The 11,984-nt window shown below is 57.9% G+C and overlaps 1 protein-coding gene across 1 annotated transcript; it reads left to right on the top strand.

Annotated features, from left to right (window-relative positions):
- Positions 1-7,387: 7,387 nt before the first annotated feature.
- CBX8 (chromobox 8) lies at positions 7,388-9,925 on the top strand. The gene is made up of 5 exons (NM_001077862.1): positions 7,388-7,468; positions 7,840-7,883; positions 8,069-8,134; positions 8,263-8,329; positions 8,781-9,925. Exons 1-5 carry the CDS (start codon positions 7,400-7,402, stop codon positions 9,666-9,668), a joined length of 1,134 nt encoding a protein of 377 aa, NP_001071330.1. The 5' UTR covers positions 7,388-7,399; the 3' UTR covers positions 9,669-9,925.
- Positions 9,926-11,984: the final 2,059 nt, after the last annotated feature.

The raw sequence follows: 11,984 nt of genomic DNA on the forward strand, positions 1-11,984 counted from the left end.
AGAGACAAGAAGGCCGGAACCTCCTAAGAACCGTCGCCTTTTCTCCGTCGAATCTCAAACGTCTGCCCCTAGGGTTTCCCGTACGCCCCCGCCAGGGCGAACGCGTCGGCGGAGCTCGGCCTCCGGGGGGGAATTCCGCTGGAGCACCCAGACTCATCCCCCTACCCCGCAACATGTGCCTTCTTGAAGGACCTGGCAGGCTCTTGGTGTTTCTGATCTCTGAAACGGGAGACTGGACGTTGGCTCTTCTCAGCGTGAACAGCCTCACGAGGAAGTGGTACTGGCCGGGGGATCTCGAGTTTGGAACTAACTCGAGGTCCCGAGTGAGTGAGCGAGTGAAGTCGCTCAGTCGTGTCCGACTCTGCGACCCCATGAACTGTAGCCTACTAGGGTCCTCTGGCCATGGGATTTTCCAGGCAAGAATACTGGAGTGGGTTGCCATTTCCTTCTCCAGGGTATCTTCCCAACCCAGGGATCGAACTCCGGGTCTCCCTTATTGCGGGCAGACACTTTATCATCTGAGCCACCAGGGAAGCCCCATCAAAAAGTCACTTCAATTCCTTCCGCTTGGGGGCGGGGTAGGAAGTGAGAATGAACATGAAGAGCCCGACGGAGTCCGAGGCATCCCTGCAGATTCCCTGGGGGCGGGAGAGAGCCTGTGGGGTTGGAGAGGGCAGTGCGGCGACCAGTTGGTCTGCATTGCTGGCGACCGAAGTGCCTACCCTGGCAGAGGTCGGGTTCTAGGGAGCCCAGACCTCGCTGAGCGCAGGCTCTGAGGCTACCAGTCTTCACCCGGTGTCTTCCCTTGGGAAGTGTATGTTCCCTGCCTTCCTGATGGATGGGGTCACCAGCGGGTAGGCAGCACACACACACACACACACACACGGACCCTGCCTAGTCACTGCAAGGCCAAGGCTTTCCCCGTGCAGACAGAATGCGGAGTCAAACTCTTCTCCTGGAGCATCCTGATCACAGACTGAAGTCAGTGTGTGGGTCAGTGAGCCCTGAGGCCAAGGATGACGCCTTAGGGGAGTTTTCGAGTCCCGGGAAATCTCGGGGCTAGGAGGCTTCGGATAACACCTTCCTCTAGGCTTTGACCCTTAGTTTTTGACCCTTAGGTTATCCATTTGTCTCTCGCGGCTCTGCCACTCCCCCACGCCCTCTTCGCCTCTCTCAGTTCCGCCCCGGCTTAGGCCGTCGAGTCTGAGCCCCTTCTTCAGGGCCGACGGGAACCGAACTCCCAGACTCATCCATTCTCAGTCCCCTTCCATCCTGCGGGACAGGCACGGATATGCAGTAGCTCAGGTCTCCCACTCACCTCGGACCTATCTCCCCTTGTACCCCTCCAGCCCCAGAGTGCCTCCGGGCTCCTGGAGCGGGATTTTGCAAGCAACACGAGGCTGCCTTCCTGGAGAAGATTTGGGGGATTCACCCCGCGGCGCGCGTGAGCGCATGCGCGCCAGCTTCAGCGCTGTGCGCGTGCTTCCACTGCACCGCACCCGCAAGGAGCTGGGCCTCCGCGCTGCCGGAGTCGCGGTTTTGGTAGCAAGCCTACCTGATGCGACGCCTCCCGAGGCAAGTATCCTAAGGGGCAAATTTAGACTGCGTCTAAGGAGTCTAAGGAGCAATTTCCCTGGGAGGGTCAGTGAGCACCCAGCTCCCTCTTTGTGGGTACCCCTCATGGGAGGCAGGGACAGCTCTGGCTGATACTGGATTCCTTGAGGGAAAGTCACCCAATCCAGACCCACCAAGTCTCATTAGCCTGACCTGGCCCCAGAACACTAAGAAGGACAAGTGTTACAGTAATAATGAACATTTATTGAGCATTTACTTATGCCTGATGGTGTGACAGTGCTTAAAAAAATATTAATATTTCTTTTTAAAATAACAATTATGGGGACAGAAGCACAGAGTGGTTAAGTAACTGGCACAAGGGCACACAGCTAATAAATGAATTTGAACCACTGGCCCTGGAGCCCACAATTTTAGCCACTGTGCTCTGTGATGAAGGAAAAACAAAGACTTCCACTATCATCCAGCCTCCAAGTGGGTTGATTTGGCTCCTAGAACTCATCCCTCACTCTGTTGTTTCAGTCTCTCTTTCTCTCTCTTTTTTTTTTATTCTGATGGCCCAGGTCAATGTTTCTGCTTAGCATGGTCAGGTTGCTCACTCTGACAATGAGACCACTGTCTTCTATGGCCAGTTCCATTGGCCCTTTCTTACCTTGAATAATTTCCATAAGCCGGGAAGAAGTGAAACATCTAGAGGGTTCCAAACTCCTGTCCTACAGTATCAGAGAGCACTGGGCTTGGGACTCCTCACACAGAACCCCTGCTGTGTGGCCCTGGGCAAGTTATTTGGCTACACCGCGCCTCAAGTTTCCTCATCTGTAAGATGGGGATTATGGAATTACTTTTATCTGGTTGTTGTGAATGTTAAGTAGGATAATGCAGCTGCTCAATAGATGCTGCTTGCCCCGTGGAGCTGCCATTCATCCTGTGATTTCAGGGGGCTAAGTCAAAGGTTATGTTGCTTCTAGAGTATGTGCAGGCTTGTGAGAAATGTGCAGCATGGTCATCCCTTTAGTATCCTTTGCAAATTATTCTAGTGTTCCTCTGACACCCATTGAAAGTCTACTCGGAAGGAGAAAATGGGACAGGAGAGGTGGGAACTTCTTGATTCTGGGAAGGACTAGAGGCTGGAAACTTCTAGGTTCCAGGCCAGAAACCTTGGCAGCCTCCCTCCTGTCACCATCCAGCCTGTCCGGGTCGGGTCTTTGGGACTTCTTTGCAAGGTGTTGGATCACCTCTGCCTTTTCTCCTGTAGCGGGCGAACAGCCTCCCAGAGGCATCCGGCCCTGTCCAAGCGTGGGGGCGGCAGAGTCGGAGGACGCCTGACGGGCTCCGGGGCTGCTGGTGGTAAGCCACGGGCCGCGATCGCCGCACACGCGGCCACGCTCGGAATCACCCGTGCTCGCTTCACAGCCTGCCCTGCCGTCGCGCCGGAGGCGGATGATTTCTAAATCCGCCCGCGTCCGCGGCCAAGACCAGGCAGGTCCGACACCCGCCAAGCCGCGGAGCTGAAACGCTCCCAGTGAACTAGCCGAGGCCCGGCCGCATCCTCCAGCTAGAGGACGGGCTGGGGCTTGTTGGTTTGGCCGGCGACCCAGGAGCCGAGCCCGTCACCCCGGTCGCCCTTCCCCTTTCCACTCCTCGGACCGCGCCAGCCTCGAGGACCCCTCCCCGGGGCTGAGTCCGTGGGCAGCGGACACTGGGCAGCCTAAAAGGGCCCTGGACCGAGGGCGGCCCTCAGGTGAAGGAGGCGGGCGCGTGGAGGCACAGGATCCCCACACCTTCCGGAGACTGGGCCAAAGGCTGGGGCTGGCTTCCAGAACCCGGAGCAGGTTCTGGGGGCACTTTGTCGGGAAGGGAAATGGCAGGCATGTGCCCAGTTCACCGAAATGAGTGCAGAATCGGGCAGTAGACCTAGGGGGTCGGGAAGCAGGTGGCCCGATGTGGGCGGGCGTCTGTATTTCCACAAACAAAGGAACAGGGCAGCTCACCCCGGAACTTGGGGGTGGTGGGAAGACGGCTAAAAGAATCGCCGACAATTTCCTTCATAAAAATGCGATCTGAGAGCATTTGATTTCCACTTTCACTCCCCCTCGCCCTCCGCCCCGACACACGCACTGTCTCCAAAGACACTCAAATTGCAGCCATATGGGGCTAAAGTAATAGGAAGCAGTTACCTTATTTACTGAAGTGGCGGCGCACTCAAACTTGACAGCCACAGCCGAGGACCGCCGGGCAATGAAATTAAGAGCAGAAGGTTCTTGTTCTTTGAAACTTTGTTTTGTTTACACCCAGGGGTGCACGCGGGAAAAACAGTTATCTGACTTTGAAAGATAAAAGAGGTTGTGTGTAGGAAAGAAGGGAGGTGGCGAGAATTGAGTGATGAGGAAGGCAGGTCCAACAAGAAAGGTGGGGAGCTAGGTTCCTTCTTCCCTTGGTTTCTAAGTGTCACCGGCTGATCACTTTGAAAGAAGGGGTAGGGACTCAGCGGGAAGGATGCCTCTACCCACCCCCCACACTAGCGCCCTCCATAGCAGGTACAGGCAACCTCCCTCACCAACCAAGGAGGCCCCAGCTCTGGGTCGCACCAAGACTACAAGCCCATTTCTCAGACTTCTCACTTAGTCTCCAAACTCTCGGGGCGTCGAGGTCACTCAGTGACCGGTGTTCACACTCTCTCCAATCCTGGTGTCTTGCAAACAGATGGCAGCGGTGCTCGAGTCAGGAGTGAGACACACCCCCATCACCAAACCTGGAGTTTCTCCGCCCACACCGCGGGACTGAGTTTCTCTGCAGCGGACAAGAACGGGGCTTGGTCTGATTGTTCTCAGGTTATTCTATGCCTCTCCTTTCCTTCAGGATCGAGTTCCACCTTTGCTATGGGCACTGTAGGAATCCCCGACGTTTGCAAACTCAGGCACTTCCAAAGCGCTAATTTTGTTCAGAACAAGTGTTTTCACAACCAGGCATAAAGACAGGCAGAAAAATGCGGGAAAGCAAAAAAAAAAAAAAAAAAAAAATTACTAAATACCCCCTGGAGGAGGGGCCGTGCACAACAGCGCCAGGGTTTTTCATTTCCCACTTGAAGCTTCGGAGGCACTTAGGCAAAGAAGAAAGAAAAGAGAGTGAGAGAGGTACGAGGGAAGAAAGAAAGGAAAGAAGGAAGGAAGGGAGGGATGGAGGGGAAAAGGAGGAAAGAAGAGAAAGACAGGGAGGGAGGAGCTGAGCTAACTTTTTCAGCGTGAAACTGAAACCATCGACCTCTGCACGCCTCGTGCAAACTCCGGGTCTGTAAAGGCACCCAACGCAAACAGCTTGCGGGAACAGCGCCCCAGAAACCCTATCAGAAGGGAAACCACCACTCTTTGCGGGCGCGGGCCGACTCGCGAGGGATGGGAAAGGACGTGGGTGGGGAGGGGCGGTGGCGAAGCCCCTCCGTTCCTCCAGCCATTTCGGGACAGGCTCCCTCCTTCCGGCTCTAAGGTGGCCCTAAGGCTGCCCGGGGAATTCAAGAGACCGGTGCGTGGCTGGCACAGCCGGGCAGCCGTCGCCCGCAGCGGGCAGCGAATTCCAAGAGGCTGCGGGCGGGGCGTGCAGAGCGACCCGGGCCCAGGGCGGAGGGTGGGCTTTCTCTGGGCGGGGAAACCAGACACTTACAGGCGGCTGAGGCCGACTTTATTTTTACTGCCCAAACTGTTGGAAAGTATTTAAGCTTAAACAGAAACAGCTGTATCGCTGGCACCGGCCAACGAAACTATTTGTTACCGGGAATGACTTTTTATGATTAAGGACCCGGCCGTCGGCGGCCTCTCGCGGGCAACTCGCGCGGGTCGCCAGGGCTATCTAGGCGTCGCCAACTCGCTGTTCGTTAAGACCGAACGGCCAGAGAGATGAGGCTGTTCACCCAGAGCTCACCTTGTAAAGTTTGAGCAAGGCCAAAATCTGGACCCCCGCCCCGTTTCCAAGGGTGGGGGCGGGGAGTGCGGGAGTGGGAGGGTAGGAGTGGGGGCGGGAATCTCTCCTGTCCAGCGCGCCCAGGACCGCGCCGCACCCGTCGCGCACCTAACTTTGGACAGGAGGCCGGTTTTCCGCTCTGGGCTTCCTGCCCTTGAGTCAGACTCCTTGGCTCGCCTTTCCTCCTCTCTCTTGTTCTCCTCTTTTTCCTCTCTCTCTCTGTCTTCCACCACATCCCTCGCCAAGGGAAGCTGTGCTTCCAGTCAAGTTTATCACCATGTTTTAACTAAATCGTGGGTTCCGAGGAGTGGGTGCTGTTACTTGCAGCTTGGGCGATAAGAGAAAAGGGTTGGGGATTGCTGGGCCCAGACAGGGCTTCTGTCTCTGTCGCTGCCGTCCCAGCCCACGGGTCACCGCGAGCTGAGCAGGAACGTGCAGTTTGCGTGTGTGCAAACGCGAGGCACGAGAGACCCGGTCCTCGCCCCCTTTCCTGGACCCCGCCACCTTCGCCCCTCTTCGTCAACCTTCAGTGGACACTGTGAGGCTCCCTGGGTTTTCTCGCAGTGTCTGCCACGCGCATTGGGATGAGCTGCCAACAGGAAGAGTGGGGCACAGGCCCAGCGGGTTGCCCGGGTACGGGTAAAGCAGGGAGCTTCCCCAGTCGCGCTCCCCAACCCCAGCCAAGCTCCAGACTCTGCCTTGGTGGACGTCCATGCCCTCCCCAACACACCCCGGCCTGGGGCAAGGAGCGGCTGGACTCGGGCTAGCGACACTTGGGGCCAGGGCCTGGAGTGGAACAGCAACGCGGGCTGGCGGCAGGGGCAGGTGGCTGCGGGTGTCCGGGACAGGTCGGGGAGGGGGCAGGAAGAAGGCGCGCGAACTCCCCCACGGGATCCTGGGGTGCGGAAAGACTCGGGCGGCAACGGCGGGCCGCCACTGGCTCTGCATTCGGCCTCCAAGCTGGGGGCGAGCGCTCGAGCCCAGCCCGCCTCGCAGGGCCCGGAGGGTGGCCGAGGGCAGGGTTGCGCGACCGGAGAAGGAGACACAGGCACATTGATTTGTTAGCGGGATGGGGCTGGCGGCAGCGGGGGGAGGCCGTTGCCATGGAGACCGAGGGTCGGGTGTGCAACCCGGGGGGAGGGGGCCGGGTGGGAACGCTGGCGAGGGGCGCGTCGCCGGCACTAGGGGGTTCGGGCGCGGCCCGCGGCGCCCCAGCACCTGTGCATTGTGCATTGTGCGGCGCGGGCGGCGGCGGGGGGAGGGAACGACGCGAGTCCTGGCGGTGGGGGTGGGGCGGGCTGGGGGTCGCCAAGGGGGCGGGGCCTAGCTGACACCGCCACCAGGGTTCCAGCGAGAGCTGTGGGGGACGCTGAGCACCGGGGGGACATCTTAGCGGCGGGGGAGGGGGCCCCGGTGGGGACCGAGGGTGGACGGCCCCCCTGCCAGCCCGACAGACTGACAGCGGCCGAGCCCGCCTCCACGCTACGCCACTTCCGGCGGCGGCCCCACCCCCCCCTCGCGCTCAGTCTCCGGAGTCGTCTCGGACTCCGCCCCCTGGCGATTGGAACGCGGGTCACGTAGCAACGCGGGGGAGAAAGCGAGAGGGGCGTGGCCCGGAGTTCGCCCAATCAGAGCGCGGGAGAGCTGGCTCTGGCCGCTCGGCTTTAGCAACGTCGTTAGCAACACGTGGGGCGGGAGGAAGCGCGGGGCAAGAGGGGAGGAGGGAGCTGGGCGAGGGAGGGGGCGGGGAGGGAGCGAGCGCGCGGGAGGGGGAGGAGAACTGACGTCAGCGGGAGAGTATTATGGTCTGTCGTGCGCTGGCTGCTGCTTTTCTGCTCCTGGAAGCGGCCAAGGGGGGAAGCGCCGAGTCAACATGGAGCTTTCAGCGGTGGGGGAGCGGGTGTTCGCGGCCGAAGCCCTCCTGAAGCGGCGCATCCGGAAAGTAGGTGCCCCCGGGCCTTGGGCCGAGCCCTCCCCTCCCGGCCCGGGTTCCCTCCCCCTGCTGCAACCCAGCTTCCCTTCCCCCAGGTCCCAGCAGCGGCCGCGGCCGTGGCGGCGGCTCTGAGCCCAAGCGCTTTCCTTAGACTTGCAGCGATGCACAGATTGCATGGGTGGGGGGCGGGGTGGGGGGAATGAATGCCGGTGCATGCACTATGTGCAGCGTTTCGTGCAGGGGGTTATGCAGCGGACGCGTGCCTTTTCGCGGTGGGATTTAGCGCATTCATTCGGTGCATGCATTTTTTGCATGTATTTCTCGTGTCCCCGTCATGCATTTTTCCCCTTGCACACACAATTTCCTTTTTGCATCTTCAGGGACGCATGGAATACCTCGTGAAATGGAAGGGCTGGTCGCAGAAGTAAGTAGGTTCTGTGCAATTCTCAACCCCAGACTGTTATTCCGGAGCTTTCTTTCTTCCTCTTTTTCCCTTTACATTGAAATACAATACAATGCAACAAGAAAAGTTACAGACATACACATGCACACCCGCGGTTCTTTCTCTGCTCCCTGGACTGACGCCCACTTCTTCCTGATTTGCTTTAGGTACAGCACATGGGAACCCGAAGAAAACATCCTGGATGCTCGCCTGCTCGCAGCCTTTGAGGAAAGGTACAGGCCCTTCCAGGCTTCAGCTTCTCACTTAGAAACACGAAGGGTGGCTCCTGTCCAGCCTCAACTGGAGGCGCACTTGGTTTCTTCACTCACGCACCCCTTTCCCCCCTTCTTTCTTTCTGCAGGGAGCGAGAGATGGAGCTGTATGGCCCCAAAAAACGAGGACCCAAACCCAAAACCTTTCTGCTCAAGGTAGGGTGACAGTGTCCAATGGTGGGCAGTAGTGTTCTTGTGTCAGTTTGTGGGAAGCAGGCCATGAGGGGTTATGAACCATTGGGGTGTGCTGTTTGTAATCTAGGAGGGAGTCCCTAGACAGGCTGTCACCGAGTCACTTCACCGCTAAGGGTATCTGAGGGGAGGGGCTTAGCCAAACTAGAATTCCTTTATCAGACCCCCTCAACCATCTAAAATAGACATAATCAACTACAAGAAAGGTACTTGGTACAAATGACTGCTTCCAGACAAATCTTCTACCCCTTTGTTTCCAGACAAACTGATACCCCTATGCTTCACCCCTACCTATATGGGAATTCCAAGGCATCAGAGGGTGAAGCTGGGAGGCTGGGGCTGGAAGAGCGATGGGGGAGGTGGGGGCGGGGCAAGGGCCCTGCTGGGTTCTTGACACTATCCTCTCTTCCTGAAGGCCCAGGCCAAGGCAAAGGCCAAAACATACGAGTTCCGAAGTGACTCAGCCCGAGGCATTCGGATCCCCTACCCAGGCCGCTCACCCCAAGAACTGGCCTCTACTTCCCGGTCCCGTGAGGGCCTTCGGAACATGGGTCTTTCCCCACCGGGAAGCAGCAGCAGCACCAGCAGCACCTGCCGAGTGGAGCCCTCTCGGGACCGCGAGCGCGACCGGGATCGAGAGAGGGAGAGGGAACGAGAGCGGGAGCGTGAACGGGGCACCAGCCGTGCAGATGACAAACCCAGCTCGCCAGGTGACAGCTCCAAGAAGCGAGGTCCCAAGCCCCGGAAAGAGCTCCTAGACCCCTCACAAAGGCCCTTGGGAGAACCCAGTGATGGCCTCGGAGATTACCTCAAGGGCAGGAAGCTGGACGACACTGCTTCCGGGGCAGGAAAGTTCCCAGCTGGCCACAGCGTGATCCAGCTGGCTCGAAGGCAGGACTCGGACCTGGCCCAGTGTGGTGTGGCCAGCCCTAGCCCCGCTGAGGCCACAGGCAAGCTGGCTGTGGACACCTTTCCGGCCAGGGTCATAAAGCACAGGGCTGCCTTCCTGGAGGCCAAAGGCCAGGGCACCCTGGACCCTGGTGGCCCCCGGGTCAGGCACGGCTCAGGCACCCCTGGCTCTGTGGGGGGCTTGTATCGGGACATGGGGGCGCAAGGGGGAAGGCCCTCCCTCATCGCCAGAATCCCAGTGGCCAGAATCCTGGGGGACCCAGAGGAAGAATCCTGGAGCCCCTCTCTGACCAACCTGGAGAAGGTGGTGGTCACCGACGTGACCTCAAACTTTTTGACCGTCACCATTAAGGAAAGTAACACGGACCAAGGGTTTTTTAAAGAGAAAAGATGAATATCTGGGTGGGTGGTCCCAAGACCAGGGAGCAGGAGAGAGAGTGAGAGTGCAAACTTGGCATAATGCTTTTTATTTCTGGGTGGGGAGGCGGCCTTCTGGCTGGCCCTGTCCCTTCCCTACCTTCACACAACCCCTTTCCTTTCGTCCCTCCCCCCTCAGTTTTGGTTGGAAAGATTATCTCTAGAGTTATATTTTCTATTAGATGTAAATATGTTATTTAAGAAAAAATATCTAAATATATATATTTCAACTCTTGAAGTTGTTTTATTTAAACAAGGAGAGAGAGAGACTCAGTGTGGTTTAGTTGGGGAAGGCAGGCTGAGTTGGGGCAGGAGGGGTCTGACAGCCACCCAGGGCAGTAGGGAGGATGAAGACCTGGGCACTTGGCCTCTGATGGTGTCTGGAGGGACTCAGCCAGCCCACCTCACCCCTCCTCCTTTTTCCCACAGCCCCAGGGCAGACCCCTGGAACCAAGGCAGGACCCGGATTTTTTCCTCTCTTCCCATTGGTTGGCCAGGCCAACAAAAGATTGGTTCCCCAATCAGAAAGGGAGGAGGTGGGGTCAGTCTTTTTCCTTTTTTTTTTTTTTTTGGTGGTTGTTGTTTTAAGATTAAGAAATCTGTTGGGGGAAAAGCAAAGTATTAACTGGAGTAATTTTTTTGTGTGTGAAGTTGAAGGTAAAAAGTTGCGGGTGGGTGGGGAGCAGCAGAGTCCCCCCAGGACCACACCAGGAAAAAGCACTTTACGGGAGATGTGTGTGTTGTACACGCAGATCGGATCGTAGGTATGTCATGTGGACAAAACCTCCCAGTTCCCTCGATTCCTTTCCTTACTTCACAGAAAGAAAAGAAATCCAGCGAATCTGTTTACATTCCCGAAATGCCAGGATAAATTGGGAGGATTGCATGTCGGTGCCCAGAGTTCGAGACAGTTGCTGTTTTACGAGGGAAATGTTCGGGGGTGGACTTTTCTTTTTCGCGTCTTCTAGCTTCGCCAGGAGAGACGGTGACCCCCATCTCCCAGGAAGATTGGACTAGTCCCCCTCCCTCGGGGAGGGCGGGCCGCCCCCTCCCAGGAGAACGCCCGGCCGGACAGGCCCACCCAGAGGGACCCACGGGGGTGGGGGGCGGCTGGGAGCGGAGGCTTAGCACCCAGGCCCTGGTCGCAGCTCGGCTGGGAGTGCGGTGAAGGTCTGGGCTCCAGCTCGGAGCTGGGCAGGACTGGCACCCCGGCAGCTTCGGCGGGGCCAGGGAAGGAGGGGCGAGGGGAGGTTTCCATCCAAGAGAGCGCATCAGAACTTTTCCTTTTTCCTTTTTTTTTCCCCCCCCTTTCTTAAAAGCAAAAGCTATAATTTATAGGCCTTTTCGATTCGCGGAGTGTTCTCTATTTGAACTCGACATTCAAACTCCGCCAGAGGGGGAGGGAGGAGAGGGGAGCTGGAGAAGAGACGGCCGGCGCGGCTGGGGAGGCCTGCGCGCGGCGGCGGGTCCCTGGACGCCCCCGCCCCGGCCGACTCGTGACCACGCTGTGTTCCAAGGACGCAGGACGCGCGCCCCTCTTTTGACTCAAAAGCACAAATCTGCCCCCCTCACATCCCGGTCCCTTCGAGGACTGGTCCTGCGGCCTCCTCGCCCTCCCCCACCCTTAAAGGGCCAGAGGGAATCTAACTTCCCATTGCTAGTGGAGGGAGGGGCGAGGGGGCCCGGCGCTTTGGGAGGAAGCACAGACTCCCGGCGGTACAGGCGGGGAGCCGGGACTGAGGGGGAAACTTCTCAATCCTGGGGGGATTTGGCGGGGACCCCCACCTGGTTTCTCTTCTGCACTCCCCTTATTCCCACTCCCTCTTCGCAGCCTCTCCTCCAGACTTTCTTGCCTTTGAAGTGAGGGGGTAAAAAAGAGGAAGACGGAGTACTACAGGATTTTTCTTTTTTAATTATCAAATTGCGCCTATAAAAAGCCCGTGGAATGGGGATTTTTATCTGCTCACATTTGTAAAACTGGTATTTTAGACTTTGTATAAAGAAGCGCCGTTGATCAAGTGTATCTATTTAAATATCGACGCTATTTTCAGATGAAACTTCATTGAAGGGACATGTCTGTTACCGAGTGGACGGTCATTCCAGGACCAATGTCTTTACCTGGCTGCCGCCTTCCCTCCCTCCTTTCCTGCCTTCACCCTCATCTCCCTCCCTCGGGGCTGACTTTGCCTCTTCCCTCCGACCTTCCCCTGCCCTGGTTTGCCCCACCGCCTATCTGTCCTGTCTTCTGTCCGTGGCCGTCTGCGTGTCTCCTTTGCTCGCTCTTGCGACGCTG

Source organism: Bos taurus, chromosome 19 (genome assembly GCF_002263795.3).
Source record: "Bos taurus isolate L1 Dominette 01449 registration number 42190680 breed Hereford chromosome 19, ARS-UCD2.0, whole genome shotgun sequence".
NCBI lineage: Eukaryota > Metazoa > Chordata > Mammalia > Artiodactyla > Bovidae > Bos > Bos taurus.